This window comes from Pongo abelii, chromosome 9, assembly GCF_028885655.2.
Source record: "Pongo abelii isolate AG06213 chromosome 9, NHGRI_mPonAbe1-v2.0_pri, whole genome shotgun sequence".
NCBI lineage: Eukaryota > Metazoa > Chordata > Mammalia > Primates > Hominidae > Pongo > Pongo abelii.
This window is the reverse complement of record NC_071994.2, coordinates 20,840,599-20,857,554: the sequence shown is the minus strand read 5'-3', so window position 1 is coordinate 20,857,554 and position 16,956 is coordinate 20,840,599. Positions and strand designations below refer to the sequence as shown.

At 52.4% G+C, this 16,956-nt stretch overlaps 1 protein-coding gene across 2 annotated transcripts in view; it reads left to right on the top strand.

Moving 5' to 3' along the window:
• CREB3L1 (cAMP responsive element binding protein 3 like 1) overlaps window positions 1-16,956 on the top strand; it is a 44,416-nt gene that overhangs the window by 9,451 nt on the left and 18,009 nt on the right. The window contains exons 1-2 of one of the 2 annotated variants that reach the window (XM_024254830.3): window positions 8,303-8,432; window positions 13,056-13,284. In XM_024254830.3, coding sequence (XP_024110598.1) covers window positions 13,092-13,284 — 193 coding nt within the window. In that variant the 5' untranslated portion in view covers window positions 8,303-8,432; window positions 13,056-13,091. Of the gene's footprint in view, window positions 1-8,302; window positions 8,433-13,055; window positions 13,285-16,956 lie in introns of those variants that run through there. The other variant, XM_024254829.3, reaches the window with a different exon arrangement.

Below are 16,956 nucleotides of genomic sequence, written 5' to 3'. Positions count from 1 at the left end.
GTGAGCTGTAGATCCTGAAGCCACCCCACTCTGGGGAGATTTTAAACAGGAAAGTCCCGAGACCAGGTGCGTACTCTCAGGCTCAACGTGTGCAGACAGCAGGTCCGCAGGTCAGATGGCAGATGATGGGGCAAGTGCTGGGGAGGTGATCCTTGCTTGAGGTGGGACGTCTTCAGCGCTGCTTAGACCTGGGGGCTCCCACTTGTCACCTGTGTGAGCTTGGGCAGGTGCTTTAACCTCTCCAAGCTTATTTTCCTCATCCAAAAGTAGGGTTCATGGTAAAACATAGGGTTCTTAAGAGAATTCCATTAGAAATTCTTGTAAAGGGCCTGGTACACCATAAACCCTCTATAAACAATAGTTGCCACTGCTGTTTTTATTGTTTTGGTTTTTAAATTTTTTTTTGAGACAGGGTCTCACTCTGTTGCCCAGGCTGGAGTGTAGTGGCACAAACACAGCTCACTGCAGCCTCAACCTCCCGGACTCAAGTGATCCTCTCACCTCAACCCCCCAAGTAGCTAGGACTACAGGTACATACCACCATGTCTGGCTAATTTTTTGTATTTTTTGTAAAGATTTTTTTTGCCATGTTGCCCAGGCTGGTCTTGAACTCCTGAGCTCAAGCGATCCTCCTTCCTTGACTCCCAAAGTGCTAAGATTACAGGCATGAGTCACCACACCTGGACAATTTTTAATTTTTGTGGGTACATAGTAGGTTAGATATTTATGGGGTACATGAGATATTTTGGTACAGGCATGTAATACATAATAATCACATCATAGGACAGGTGCGGTGGCTCACGCCTATAATCCCAGCACTTTGGGAGGCCGAGGCGGGCAGATCACAAGGTCAGGAGTTTGAGAACAGCCTGACCAACATGGTGAAACCACATCTCTACTAAAAATACAAAAATTAGCCGGGCATGCTGGTGTGCACCTGTAATCCCAGCTACCCAGGAGGCTGAGACAGGAGAATTGCTTGAACCCAGGAGGCGGAGGTTGCAGTAAGCCAAGATCACACCACTGAACTCCAGCCTGGGCAACAGACTGAGACTCTGTCTCAAAAAAAAAAAAAAAAAATTCAGGTCATGGAGAATGGGGTATCCATCCCCTCAGGCAGTTATCCTTTGTGTTACAAACAATCCAATTATACTCTTTGTTTTTTTAATTTTTTTATTTATTTATTCATTTATTTTTGAGATGGAGTCTTGCTCTGTTGCCCAGGCTGGAATGCAATGGCGCGACCTCCACTCACTGCAGCCTCCGCCTCCCAGGTTCAAGCGATTCTCTGCCTCAGTCTCCCGAGTAGCTGGGATTACAGGCATGCGCCATGACACCCGGCTGATTTTTGTATTTTTAGCAGAGACGGGGTTTTGTTATGTTGGCCAGGCTGGTCTCAAACTCCTGGCCTCAAGTGATCCGCCCGCCTCAGTCTCCCAAAGTGCTGGGATTATAGGCGTGAGCCACCGCACATGGCCCTCTTAGTTATTTTAAAATTAAATTATGATTGACTATGGTCCCACTTGCTGTTTTTATTTTGATTGTTGCTGTGATTGCCTAAAAGGAAGGCCCATGGCATTTGACAGCCCTTGCAGGAATATCCCACCTTGTCCAGCCCTGCAGAGCCCTGATCACAGGGATTTTATTTTTCTGTCTCAACTCTCTGGAGATGGAGGGCTCTTTCCTTTGGGTAAAGCCAAAAAGCCCCAGGCCCCTTCTCAGGGCTCTTTCTGGGCAGCAGGAGAAGGATGACCAGGAAAGGAGCAAAACCGGATCCCCAGGATGAACCCAGTGTGTGGAGTGGGGGCCCATATTTTGTATCTGGCCCTGGACTAGGTGCTGCAGTGGGGCAGCAGGATCATTCCTTCAGCAACCAGTGTTGTTGTGGGTGCTTAAGAGCATGGGTTCTGCAATCAGAGCTTGGGTTCAGATCCCTGTTTGACCACTTGCTAACTGAATGAATCTGGGCAAGCTGCTTAACTACTCTGAGCCTCAGCGTCTCATCCATAAAGTGAGGGTACTAAGAGGACCCACTTTATCCTTTGAAGCTTAAATGAGATACTACATGCAGAGAGTTAGAGCAGTGCCTGGTACATAAATATTCACTGTTATTATATTATGATCATTACCATTAGGCAGAGTATATGCTGGGCCCTGTTTGAGGCTCTGCAGAGGGTTCGAGGATGAAATTTGGCTGGGCGCGGTGGCTCACGCCTGTAATCCCAGCACTTTGGAAGGCTGAGGCAGGCGGATCACTTGAGGTCAGGAGTTCGAGACCAACCTGGACAACACAGTGAAACCCCGTCTCTACCAAAAAATACAAAAATTAGCCGGATATGGTGGTCCATTCCTGTAGTCCCAGCTACTTGAGAGGCTGAGGCAGGAGAATCACTTGAACCCAGGAGGCAGAGGTTGCAGTGAGCCAAGATGGTACCACTGCACTCCAGCCTGGGCAACAGAGTGAGACCCCGTCTCCAAAACAAAAAAGATGAAACCTGTCTTTGATCTACCCTAAAGAAGGGTAATGTTTAGAAGGACAGCTGGATCCCATTGTGTGTAATTAGAGTTCAGGGCATGATATTAACCAATGACCTAACAGTCTGTAAGTGCTGTGGTAGAACAGAGAGGGAGATGACTCTTCAAGCTTGGTGATCAGGGAAGGCTTCTTGGAGGAGGCAGCATTTGAGTTGGCCCCTTAAAGTATAGGAAGAGTTAGAATGAGGAGATAAAGGACAAAACACTGCAGGCACCAGGAGAGGTATAAGCAAAGGTCCTACAGCCATGGGGACCACAGCAGGTTTAAGGAGCTGGGAATGGTCCATCCAACTAGCCTGGAGAGAAGAGAAAATGAGGGGGCTTCAGCTCTAGTGGTAAGTTGGGATCAGTTTCTGACAGTCCTTGAGTATCATGCTGAGGAGCTAGGAGTTTTTCAGCAGGCAGGAGGGAGCCAATGATAGCTCTGGGTTGCACCAGGTGATGGTCACCAGCTCCTCTGAAGGGTCTCAGTGCTAGGAGGCCTGCAGTCTATCAGGCGGATCTCAGCTGTCAGCCTGTCTGGGTGATCAGGGACTCTCCCCCAGGGGGAACAGAGTTGTGGGACCTCCCTGAGCCCAGGACAACAGCTGACTCCAGGTCCCTTCTCTCCTCTGATTTCTACCCCGTGCCCTGATGTGACTCTTGCACTGGGCCAGGAGTACCAGTTCCCTTCTGGCTCCTTCACCCCCAGCACTGAGAGCCAGGCTGGCCTGGGGAGGCCCAAGGCAACTCCGCCCTTGCAAAGGGACAGGCTGTTCCTCTTTGGGGCTGGGAGCTCCAGCCTGAACCATGTCCTGGCTCCTGGCCCAACACCAAGACCCTAACAAGGTTCCCCCATCTCCTCCAATACTTCAGGACCCTCCACTATCAGACAAAGCACGTCCCTATGAACCCTAGGGGCCTAGAAGGGTCTGAACCCTCCTCCTGAGCCCAGCCCAGCCTGGCACACCAGCTCCTTGACCCTGCTACCCATTGGCTGGGACAAGATGCTCAGAGCCCCACTCACCATCCTTCCAGCCCTGCCCTCTGCCGCCCCAAGGCCTTCACCCCTTTCTCTCCAGGGCTGCAAATCAGTTCCACATTTGGGATCTGGCATGCACTATCCGCTTGGAACTCTCTCCTCCCAGTTAGCTCCCATCTCCTTCCACCCCACAAGTTCAGCCCCTGGGGTCTGCAGGAGGGGAAGGGCTCCTGCCTCTGACAATCCCTTCAGAGGACTGAGAGGGAGCCTGACTGTGGCACCGTGCCAGAGGGACAGTGGACAGGAGGCCTCCCAGGGAGAGATGAAAGAGGAGGAGCCGAGGGGGTGGGCGGAGGCAGAGCTTGAGCAAGCAAGGGGATGAGGGGTTGGGGATGGGGAGGGAAGGAAGGTGGTAGTTCCCAGCTCAGCACATTCCTGAGACATCTGGATGCACTGGAAGGGCCCCAGCTGGCCTGCATGACTATGGCTGTAGCTTCTCTGCTCTGTGATGTCAGGACCCAGCACTCACCCCTCCCCTCAGAGTCCCACTGGCCTGGGAGCCACTTGGGGCTGAGTACTGGGGTCTCTTCCCCAGACCCCTGACCCTCAGTGAGCAAGAAAGAGGCCCCTGGGGCAATGGAGGAAATGCCTGCCACAGAGGTGGGCCAGGGCATGGTGGCAGGAGGGAGGCACTGAAGACCCAGTGGTTTGCCCATCCGACTGATTCAAGGAAAATGTGCCTTTGGGCTGGTGCCAGTCCTTCTCTTCTCCTTGGAAGGGAGATAGAGACAAATGAATGACTCTGGAAATGGCTGCTTACCTTGGGCTGTGTGACCCTGGGCATTGCACTCCCATCCCCAGCTCTCGGTTTTCTTCATCTGTAATAATAACAGCTACATTCAATGAGAGCCTTCCTCCTATATGTCCTGCATTATATAAAGCACTTTACAATTGTTGTCTCATTTAATCCTCACAGCAACCTGGTGGGGTGGATATGAATGTTCCCATTTTATACTCAGGACTGAGGCTTAGAGAGGTTAAGTAACTTGTCCAAAGCCTGCACAGTGTGTAGCAGAACCAGGATTAGAACCAGGTCCGTCTGACTCCCTTGCTCATAACCATTGAACGCTTTGCCTCTTCACATAAGAGGGGGTGGACCTAATGATGCCAAAATTCCTTTCAGTTCGAAAATTGTAATGATTTCTTTTGGCCGTTGCGGAGCTCTTCAAGAAGGGCAAGGGCAGGCATTAGTCACCTACTGGGTGGGGGAAGGAAGGCAGAGACAGCTGGCTTTGAAGCATCGGGTGGGTCAAGAGTCTTTGGAGGTCCCCTCCCATGGAGGCCCAGAGAGCTCCAGACCCCAGGGATTGGAGTCAATAGCCTAATCCCCAGCTGAGCCCAGGGGTCCCACACCTTCCCTGAAAGAAGGGAGTAAATAAGGAGAGAGGATAACACTCCTTCCAAAAATAAAACCTGAGGACGACTCAGACGGGCCAGGACTGCTGAGGATGTCAGAGGCTGAATGCTGAGTACACTGAGGAGAGGGGAGAGGCGAAGGGAATTCCAGCCAGAGCGAGGCGGTAGGCTCTAGGCGAGGAGGGCCTTCCAGCTGGCCAGGGGCCGGGAGAGCAGCCCTGGAGGGTTGGCCACTGTGTTCTGTTTATACCCTTAGGCCTGACAGGGTCTGGGGGGACAGCAATTCCAGCACTGAGTGGAGTCTGTGCTTCCCACGTACCTGGTCTGGCTGGGGCTTAAGAACAGAAAGGCTTGGGGAAGGAAGAACAACCCGGAGAATGGGTACAGCGGCCCCACTAGGGAGGAGCCGAGGGAAGGAGTCCAAACACACGGACTCTGCCTGGAGCAGCAGCAAGCTGGCATCAGAGCAAAATTTGGGACGGTCATTCCTGGAGGCTCTCTGCTGCAGAAAAAAGGGCCTGAGTCCATAAGCTCTCTGACATACTCCTTCATTCACACACTCATCCAGTCAGTCAGTCACTCAGCGAATGCCTGAGCATCCACAGGGTGCCTGGACCAATGCTAGGCTTTGCAGATTCGGACAAGAATTGGACACAGCAAGACATATAGGCAATACGGCTGGATCATTTGAAGCTACACCAAGGAACCTGTACTCTATCCTAAGGGTAGTAGGGAGCCATGATTCACTGATGATGAGTACAAGTTCCTCATCTATGGAGCCGAGAAATGACATAGTGACTTCTAAGTTTTAGACGATCCCGTTTTTTAGAGACAGGGTCTTGCTCTGTTGCCCTGGCTGGAGTGTAGTGGTGTAATCCTAGCTCACTGCAGCCTCAAACTCCTGGGCTCAAGTAATCCTCCTACCTCAGCCTCCTGAGTGACTGGGATTACCCACCACACCTGGCTAATATTTTTAAATTTTTTTTTTTTTTAGAGATGGGATCTCGCTATGTTGCCCAGGCTGGTCTCAAACTCCTGGCCTCAAGCAATCTTCCCACCTGGGCCTTCCAAAGTGCTAGGACTACAAGTGTGAACCCCCTTGACTGGCCTAGAAGATCTCTCTTGATGTAAGGTGGAGGATGCTCTGGAGAGGGATCAGAGTTCGAGACTTGAACTTACCCGTCATTGTCACACCATTGGTCAGAAAGCCTTTTGAGAGCAGGAATTGGATCTTGTTCATCTCTGTATCCACAAAGCTGGGCACCCAGTAGGTGCTGAGTAAATACTGAACAAATGCATGAATGATGAATAAATGAATGTGACTAGATGCCCTTATTCTCCAGAGGCCCCTGGCGCCAACCCCGGCACTCGGTTTCCAGTGTCCTAAGCTGTCCTGCAGGGATCCCCTGGCCGCTGCCTATAGACCAATGTCTCCAGCAGCCAGATCGTGGGCTGCTGTGCCGTCGGAGGTGCCAGACACAGCTAATCCCAGCCCTGGGCGGCGGCACTCACTGCCATCGCTTCCTCCTGCCCAGACAGTGCCTGGTGCCCAACCCAGGGTTGGGCCACAGCACATGGGCCGCCTGGTGAGAAGATGCCAGGGGCTGGCTGGGAAACTGAGGAAGCTATGGCCTGACCAGGACAAGGTTACCAGTGTCAGGAGGGGCAATGGAAGGGCCAGACTAACAGGGCTAGGGGGCTGCAGAAAATACACACCCTCCCCAGGACTCTGCTCTGCTTTGAAGTAGCCTGCGGCTGGCGCCAGCCTGCTGATTCCTCTCTCCTTCCTTTCTCCAGCACACACTGGCAAAGAAAAGCTCAGTCCCCATGTTGGCGCTTTCTTCAGTCCCAGCCCTCAGTGTCCCAGCCCCATGCAAGCCCGGGGCTCCCAAATCTCCCTCACTGGTGTTCACATGACTCAGTCATCTCAGGCACTGAGATGCTGGCTTGGCAACGCCAACATTTAGTTCTGTGGTCATGTGAGATGGTGTGTGTGCGTGTATGCGTGACCATATCTGTGTGATCCTGTGTCTGGGGTGACTTCGCATGTGTGTGAGCGTAGGGGTGTGAATCACTGTTTGTCTGAGCACATCTCATGAGTGTGTCTTGTTGAGTTTGCGTTCATACCTGACAGCGTCAGCCTATGTGACTCTGTGAGGGTAGCAGTATGTGTGATAGCACCTGTACAAGGCTGCACATGGAACAGTCTGAATGTGTCGATGGGTGTACTTTTCACTATGTGGTGTCAGAGAGGTGGTGTTTCCCTGTGTACGAAGGAACCCCCTCAGCCCACATCTGTGTAGCATGTGCACATGCGTGCGTGCACACACACACAGAAGTATTTCTGCTTATTTGGACTTGGGCTCTGTGGTGACCAGTTCGGTAGGGGAAAATATGAAACTTCAGCAGCCGCTTTCCCTAGGCCTATGGGGACTGGGGGCTGAGAGTGAGGTTGGGGGTTGGAACAATGTGCTCCCTTAACCCCCATACTCTGCCAGGAAGACTCAGGGAGGGACTGGCTCCAGGGACCAGGAGAACTGGTTTCACACCATCCAGTCCCCAAAAGGCCAGAGCAGAGGAAAAAGGCCTACTTTCTGAAGACTAATTCACTTTTCTAGGCCCCTGTCAACCGCGCTTCCATAGAGACACAGACTGTAACGGATGAGGAAACCGAGGCCAGGAGAGGAGACACCTGCCACTGCCCAGGTCTCAGAGCAGACCTGAGTCTTGAATTAGAGCCTCCTGAGTTTCAGTTCAGTGCATTTTCTCCTTCACAGGGTGGCTTTGGCTCTGGGAAGGCAAGGCCTGGGTCTCTTAGGAACCCCAAATACTGGATGGCAATGCTTAAGGACAGGGTGGGTCTGCTGACAACTGGAGACTCAAGGGGCCCACCTCCTCTCCCTGCTCTCACCACTCCCCGCCCCCCAGGCACAGCAGTGACTCAGACTGAAGGCCCTTCAGCTTGAAATGGGGACAATTTTCTAGTGACCACGAGGCAAGTAACCGTCCGGGAATGCATGGGTCAGTGTGTGTTGGGGTGTGGGGGGGTCTGTGGGCCCCAGCCTGCGGGGGGAAAGAAAGGGGGAAATGTGAGAGGCCTCTCCTCCCATCTCTCCCTAGCTCTCACTCTCTCGGAAGGAATGTCCGGGCTCAGGATTCCCCCCCACCCCTTATCCCACAGCTCAGCCTGGACCCGCTCCGGTCTCCTCCCTCCTTTCCCCAAGCACAGACTTAACCAGCCTGGGCCGGGGGAGGGGCAGAAGTTAGGAATGGGGGTGCAGGCGCCAAGGAGCCAGGGGCCTGAGGGAAGGGGGCGCGCTGAGGCTGCTTCTGGTCAGGGAAACCATTCTCCTACACCGACCCCAGCAGGCAGCTGCGTCCCCAGAGCTTTACCCTGTCTCTGCACTGACCTTGGGGAAGGAATTTAGGGAGGGGGAAAACAAGGCTAGAGCTGGTACCATTACTGCCCCGGGAGAGTCCCCTCTGCCGCCACCAGAGACAGCCACCAAAGCGCCCCACGGTAGGACGATTCGAGATGGAGCTGCAAGGCGATTTAAGGCCCGGCTCGCCCTTTGAGTCGGGGTCGTCGGGGAGACCCTGGGTCTCCACTTCTCCCTGCGGGGGTGGGGGCGGGGCCACGCTACTGATGAGGGGTTTAGGACACCGTGAGACGGCCAGGCCATTTCTGCGTCGGCCCCAGACGCAGAAGGGGTCCCATGCAGGCCCAAGCCAGTGCACCCTGCGCTCCCACAGCCGCGGGCCGTAGACGCAGGCCGGGACCCTCCTCCGCGCGAGCCCTGCACTCCTCCGGTGCCCTCCACGCCGCCACGGGCGGCTGCTCGCAGCCTCCCGCCATTGGCCAGGAGCTCTGCGGCTCCCACCAATGAGCAGGCCGGATTCCGGCGAGGGGCGGCCCCGGGTGTTCCCGGGTTAACCCTTTGTGGGCCGCTCCAGGATGGCGGCACCCGGATCCTTCTCTAAAATTTAAAGGGCGGACGGCTGAGGCCGGGCTCCAAGAGGGGGTGCAGCCGAGAGGAGGGGTACGCAGGTCTGCAAGCCGGAGAGCTCGGGAACCTCTCCTCCAAGGGAGGGAAGCCGGCGCCGGCTGCGCGTGACAGCCGAGAAGGAGCTTATATTGGCACGACTATAGGAAAAAGTCTTTAACGAGGAGGGAAACAAATCATAATATTTCCTTCTCCGGCTTCCCACCCCCGTTGCCTGGAAAGGCACCCCTGTAGGACGCTCACCCCCTGCAGAACCCTGTCGCCCTCAGAGCGTTGACACATGGCTCCCCTGACGTTCGTGGACTCCTGGCCACCGACCCCTTCCTCTTGCTCCCCAATTTCCATCGGACAATCTAAACCTGAACTTTTGTGTGTGAAGTGGAGGGAGGGCTGGGTGTGGTTGGGGGTAGAGGGGACAAGGGGGCGTGCTGGAGCAGAGGAGGTCTGAGGTCTTCAAAATGGGCTTTCCAGGGATGGGGCCAAGTGGATGCGGTGGAAGGAGTGAGAGGACCAGAAGGTCCCGCACACGCCAGGGCAGCCCTGGACTTCACCAGCTCACTTTGCAGCCCCGGACTTCACCAGCTCGCTCACTGTGCGTCCTGGGTAGCTGCGTTTCCCTCTCTGGACTGGAGTTTTCTCTACTAAGAAATAGGAGTGGGGGAGCGAGGGGGGGAGCGGGGGGCAGGGGACCGTCGGGGAGCTTTCTCCCGTCCCTTCTGCCTCTAACTTGGTGATAGAAACCAACCCTACCTTAGCCGCCATGAGAGGCCAGGCATCAGACGGAACTAGGGCCGCAGAGCTCTCTAGGGGAGTCCCTGATGGCAGTGCTCCCAGGAGGGGGAGGTGGGCCTAGGGAGGATGGGACGCCCCCACCGTCCACCCAGCACCTGAAGAAGCCCGGCGCAAAGAGGACCTGGGCGTTGGAGTGTCCTCCACTCCCACCCCGCCTGCCCCTTGGCTGCCATCCCCTTCCACTTGGCTCCCGCGGCTCTGGAAGCTCCATCCTGCTGGGTTCTGGCTGCTGTTTCTAGCAGGTGGGGTGGGGGCTGCTCACACAATGGGGCCAGCTGAGCTCTCTAAGCAGTTTCCTGTGGGCACCCTAAAAGGGTCTCTGGGAAGAACCTGGGTCATCTGCCTGAGCCAAGGCCTTCAGGGAATCCAGCCCAGATCCCAGGAAGCATCTCTCCTCTCCCAGGCCCCAGGAAGGGGCTTGGCAAACCCTTATCGCCTGAGAAGCAGCTGCTGGAGAAATACCTTAGCGGCTGACTCACCGGCTCCCTCTGCTCACAGCCCCCTCCCACTGGGCCCAACACCAGGCCTTTGAGAGACCCTAAGGGAGAGAGCTGGCGGAAGCGCCCCCAGCCGGCAGGCCCGGGCTCTGCGGAGGGTGTAGCTAGCGCAGCCCTGGCTGTGGCTGGCTGGGTGGTTGGGAGGTGGTTATACCCTGTAAATGGCCTCTGTCTGGGATCACAGTGATTCTTAGAAACTCATTCAGCTCTGACCTCCTGGTACTGCCTCACTCCAGGTATTGATGGACAATTGGTATGCTGATGGCATTGCCATCTGGGTTATAAGGCCCTGTCCCTCCATCAGTATCATGAGCCAGGTGCTGGAAGCCAGCGGGTGAACAGGGTGCAAACCCTGCCTCAGGGCAATTACCGGACCGGGGAGGGTCTGCTGCAGTTGTAGAAGGACGGGACAGTGAGGGATGGTGGGCACCTCCCTGCTGTATTAGCTCCCTGGGCCTCAGTTTCTCTCTCTGTCAAATGCCAATATGCATTTGTCTTGTCTCATTGGATAATTGTGAAGATTAAATGAAATGATGCATAGGAGAGCACTTTGGGTTAAAAGCACAACAGAAATGTAGGATGATGACTGATTGCTGGCAAACTGGGAAGTGGGAGAGTACCCCTGCCAATGGGGCTTCTGAGCTCATTTTGTCCTGGATTATCTCACTAGGCTTTGTTTGGAGGGAAAGGCCAAACATTCCCCCCACAACTCCCACCACTGGTTCCAAGCTCAGCTCAGGGACAGAGTTTAGGGGCTGCAGTTTTCATGATGAAGATAACTAACGATGATCGAGCCCTCACTCTGTAGCAGGCACTGTTCTGTGTTTTATATGTACAGTATTTACTCATTTTACCCTCATACTCCTATGAGGTGAGTACTAATCTAACAAAATTTTAGATCCTCATGGCAACACTATGAGGTAGGAACTATTATTTTCCCCTTATGGATAAGGAAACTGAGGCACGGGGAAACTAAGCAACTTAGCAAGTGGTGGAGCTAGGAGTCAAAAGCACATCTATGTGACTCCAGAGCTCGTGTTCATCTCCTACTCCATGCAGACAGACTCATGTGGCCCTGAACCTTATGCTCATACAGAAGGCTTCTCTGCTCATTACCTTCCAGATTGGGACAGGCTCCCAATATTCCAGGCCAGAAAGGGCCAACAACTCCAGACCTTGAAGGAATCCCCCTGGCACAAGCCTTTAACCACTCAGCAGGTGGGGCTTCAGGACCTAAGGCAGCCCCCCATCCCCCATCTCTTCTGACCCACCAGCAAATTCATTCGTTCAATAAATAAGGAACAAACAATAGAAACATTTGTTGGACAGGCACGGTGGCTTACGCCTGTAATCCCAGCACTTCGGAAGGCCAAGGCGGACAGATCACTTGAGGCCAGGAGTTTGAGACCAGCCTAGCCAACATGGTGAAACCCCATCTTTACTGAAAATACAAAAAAATTAGCTGGGCGTGGTGGTGCACGCCTGTAGTCCCAGCTGCTTGGGAGGCTGAGGCATGCAAATCGCTTGAACCCGGGAGATGGAGGTTGCAGTGAGCCAAAATCATGCCACTGCACTCCAGCCTGGGTGGCAGAGTGAGACTCTCGCAAGCAAGACAGAAAGAGAGAGAAAGAAACATTTCTTTACACATTTATAATTCTTTAGAGAGAGAAAAATAACGTACAAGAACCTACTATATGTCAGCCACTGGGGTGCTTTACTAACAATAAGAGGCAATGTTTACTGAGTAATTACTATGTGCCAGGGACTGTTATAAGGCCTGTACGTGGATTAACTTGTTTAATCCTCATGACAATCTCAGCAGGTAGGAACTATTAATATTACCAGCTGTACGGAGGACAAAATGAAACAGAGAGGTTAATTGACCTTCCCAAGATCATGGAGACCAAGATTTTTCAGACTTTTTTGTTTCTAAGAAATACATGTTACATCATTACCAAGTACACACATGTGCGCGCACACACACACATAACTGTGATTTTTTTTCATTGCCAGGTATTTAACTCCACTGTGTGCTGTGCGCTCTGATATTTTCTACTCTTTTTTTTTTTTCTGTTTTATTTTTACTTAAAATTCTGGTCGTGACCCACTAAATTGATTTCACAACCCATTAATGAGTCACCACCCACAGTTTAAACAGCACTGAGTCATAGCTAGAAGGATGGAGGCCATCATTTGAACCTAAATAGTAGGGCTCCCGAGCCTAACCTCTCCGTATAAAGGATGGCTTGGGAAAGGAGAAAGACCCCGAAGTCTTGAAGACAGATGGACACTGTGCTGCTGAGGGGACTGGAGGCCTCGAGAATTCCACTGCCCTGCATCACTCCCTTCCCACATTCCAGCAAAAGATCATACAAAATTCACTAATATTGCCTTTGCAAAACAAATTTGTTGGCGTAGACACACGGTTGTTCTTTTACTTTGTCTTCACATCAGCCTATGAAGGAAGTAAGAAGGACTGAGAAACTGACTCACGCAGTTTAAGTGATTTGACAAAGGTCACAGAGCCCAGTGTCCTGTTGCCTGGTCCAGGGAGTTTTTTATCCTGTCCTCAGCTCACCCTTGCAGATAACAATGGTGAGGGTGGAGCTGGTGGTAGAGAGAACGGGATGACAGTGGTAACGGTCATGATGGAAATGATGAGAGTTGGTGTTGCAATGTTGGTAGTGGGGAGATTGGTGATGTTGCTGATATTAATGGGAATGGGCACAGTAATAGGAGGTTGCAGGGACAGTGGTGGCCGTGGTGGGGTGCTGCACCACCACAGTAGCACCTGCACCCCCTTCCCAACAAAGCTGAATTCCCTCTTCCCCTCGCCTCCTCCTTCCCTAGCACTTTCCTGAGCACCTGGACCACTTCACGGAGAACATGGAGGACTTCTCCAATGACCTGTTCAGCAGCTTCTTTGATGACCCTGTGCTGGATGAGAAGAGCCCTCTATTGGACATGGAACTGGACTCCCCTACGCCAGGCATCCAAGCAGAGCACAGCTACTCCCTGAGTGGCGACTCAGCTCCCCAGAGCCCCCTTGTGCCCATCAAGATGGAGGACACCACCCAAGGTAAGAGGTAGAAGAAACTGGGGACAGCACAGGCCCAGGAGGCCCAGGAGGGAGGAAGCTCTGGGGTGACAAGAGAGTGTGCCTGCAGCCTGAGACTCCCAGAGGCTCCAAGAGGAGCCACCACAAACCCCTTAGGAGGTGCTGCTCCCTGCCTTTCTGTTCTCCCTCAGTTCAAAGCCAGAGGAGCACTTCTCAAAAGGGTTTTTTGCTGACTTAAGTCAGTGGTTTACAAAGTGTGGTTCCCAGACCAGCAGCATCACCTGAGAATCTGTTAGACATGCAGATTCTCGGGTTCCACCCCAAACCTGCTGAATCACAACCCTGTGGGTAGGGCCCAGCCTTCCAGGTGATTCTGATGCACACTCAGGTTTGCAAACCGCTGACTTAGAGGATACAGTGGGGGTAATTCAGTAATAACTGTGGGGCTGGGTGTGGTGGCTCAGGCTTGTAATCCCTGCACATTGGGAGGCCGAGGCAGGTGGATCACCTGAGGTCAGGAGTTCGAGACCAGCCTGGCCAACACATGGTGAAAACCCGTCTCTACTAAAAAAAAAAAAATACAGGGCCGGGCGCGGTGGCTCGCACCTGTAATCCCAGCACTCTGGGAGGCCGAGGCGGGCGGATCACTAGGTCAGGAGATCGAGACCATCCTGGCTAACACAATGAAACCCCGTCTCTACTAAAAATATAAAAAATTAGCTGGGCGTGGTGGTGGGCACCTGTAGTCCCAGCTACTTGGGAAGCTGAGGCAGGAGAATGGCGTGAACCCGGGAGGCGGAGCTTGCAGTGAGCCAAGATTCTGCCACTGCACTCCAGCCTGGGCGACAGAGCGAGACTCCGTCTCAAAAAAAAAAAAAAAGTACAAAAACTAGCTGGGCGCGGTGGTGGGTGCCTGTAATCCCAGCTACTCGGCAGGCTAAGGCAAGAGAATCGCTTGAACCCGGGAGGCGGAGGTTGCCGTGAGCCATTGCACTCCAGCCTGGGTGACAAGAAAAAAAAAAAATACAGAAATTAGCCGGGCGTGGTGGTGCGTTCCTGTAATCCCAGCTACTTAGGAGACTGAGACACAAGAACTGCTTGAACCCGGGTGGAGAAAGTGTAGTGAGCTGAGATCGCACCACTGCATTCCAACCTGGGCAACAGAGTGGGACTCCATCTCAAAAATAATAATAATAATAATAATATTAATAATAATAACTGGCTGGGTGCAGTTGCTCATGCCTGTAATCCCAGCACTCTGGGAGACCGAGGCAGGTGGATCACCTGAGGTGAGGAGACGAAGACCAGCCTGGCGAACGTGATAAAACCCCGTCTCTACAAAAATACAAAAATTAGCCCAGCATGATGCCCTCCATCACATGGTGCCTCCATTACATGCTGCCTGTAATCCCAGATACTTGGAAGGCTGAGGCAGGAGAATCACTTGAACCTGGGAGGCGGAGTCTTGCAGTGAGCCGAGATTGCGCCATTGCATTCCAGCCTGGGCAACAGAGCGAGACTCCATCTCAAAAAAAAAATAGACCGGGTGCTGTGGCTCACGCCTGTAATCCCAGCACTTTAGGAGGCTGAGGTGGGCAGATCACTTGAGGTCAGGAGTTCGAGACCAGCCTGGTCAACATGGTGAAACCCTGTCTCTACTAAAAATAGAAACATTAGCCGGGCATGGTGGTGGGCGCCTGTAATCCCAGCTACTTTGGAGGATGAGACAGGAGAATCACTTGAACACAGGAGGCGGAGGTTGCAGTGAGTCGAGATCAAGCCACTGCACTCCAGCCTGGGTGACAGAGCGAGACTCTGTCTCAAAAATAATAATAATACCATCCTTGCTAACAGAGTGAAACCCCATCTCTACTAAAAATAAAAAATAAATTAGCCGGGCATGGTGGCAGGTGCCTGTAGTCCCAGCTACTCAGGAGGCTGAGGCAGGAGAATGGCGTGAACCTGGGAGGCGGAGCTTGCAGTGAGCTGAGAGTGCGTCACTGCATTCCAGCCTGAGCAACAGAGCGAGACTCTGTCTCAAATAATAATAATAATAATAATAATAAGCTATAGACAATTTACCAAGACTCTAGAACCTCACTGCCTCCTCATACTGTGTTGTCCTCTGAGACGCTACTTGAGAGAGATTCCTGTACCCTCTTTTATTCCTGAAGGTAGCATTCTCTAAAGCTCTCCTCTCCCCGTAACTCCATCCTTTAAAGCAAAGAGCACCCTGAGTTCTTCCACTCAGGTAATCAGCATTCAAGACCCACATTGTGCCCCACTTAGAAATGGTCCCTTTGGGCATTTCCTCAAATACAGGTGGTCCTGGCTCTGTCGCTTTTGGCTGTGTGATCACAGACATGTTGCTTAACCTCTGTAATCCTTAGTATCTATATCTACAAATGCAAATAACAATAAACATTTCTATAGTACTCTCCAGTCTAGATTGCCTTCATGTTAATTATCACATTTATTTCTCATGACTGACAGGTGAGGTTAGAATCACTTTTATCATAATCCCCACGTGACCGATAAGAAAACTGAGACTTGGCCGGGTGCAGTGGCTCACACCTGTAATCCCAGCACTTTGGGAGGCCAAGGCTGGCAGATCACGAGGTCAGGATTTCGAAACCTGCCTGACCAACATGGTGAAACCCCATCTCTACTAAAAATACAAAATTTCGCCAGGCATGGTGGCGTGCGCCTGTAATTCCAGTTACTCAGGAGGCTGAGGCAGGAGAACTGCTTGAACCCGGTAGGCGGAGGTTGCAGGGAGCTGAGATTGCATCACTGCACTCCAGCGGGGATGACAAAGCGAGATTCCGTCTCAAAAAAAAAAAAAAAGAAAAAGAAAACTGAGACTTCACAAAAGCTCAGTTGTCTAGGTCACACCCACAGTAAAATGCAGAACAGAGACATAATAGCACACCCTGATTCTCAACCGCAAACCCTTGCCACCACCACATTTGCCAGTCAAGAAGGGCAGCCAGGGCTATTGGGTTGGGACCCACAAAGGCATTGGTGTGCATCCCGGTGTCTCCACCAGCCGCTGGGTGATCTTGGGCAAGTTACTTAACCTCTCTGGGCCTCTGTTTCCTCAATGATAAAATGAAAATAATATACACCCTGAGAGTTCTGGTCAGGCTTAAATATATATGTATACAAAATACCCTGCTAAGTGCCCAGCACATAATATATATATATCAATAATTAGCAGCAGCCAAGTGCAGTGGCTCATGCCTGTAATCCCAGCACTTTGGGAAGCCGAGGCAGGAGGATTGCTTGAGCCCAGGAGTTCCAGACCAGCCTGGCCAACAGGTGAAATCCTGTCTCTACTAAAAATACAAAAATTAGTTGGGAGTGGAGGTGTGTGCCTGTAATCCCAGTTACTCAGGAGGCAGAGGCAGGAGAATCACTTGAACCCAGGAAGCGGAGGTTGCAGTGAGCCGAAATCATGCTACTGTACTCCAGCCTGGATGACAGAGTGAGACTCTGTCTCAAAAATTAATATAAATAATAATAATTAGTGACTATTTTCATTGTGCACATAAAAGTCCTATGAATACTATGGGCGGGCCAGGCATGCTGAGTCACACCTATAATCCCAGCACTTTGGGAGGCCGAGGCAGGAGGATTGCTTGAGCTCAGGAGTTTGAGACCAGCCTGGGCAACATAGCAAAACACCTTCTC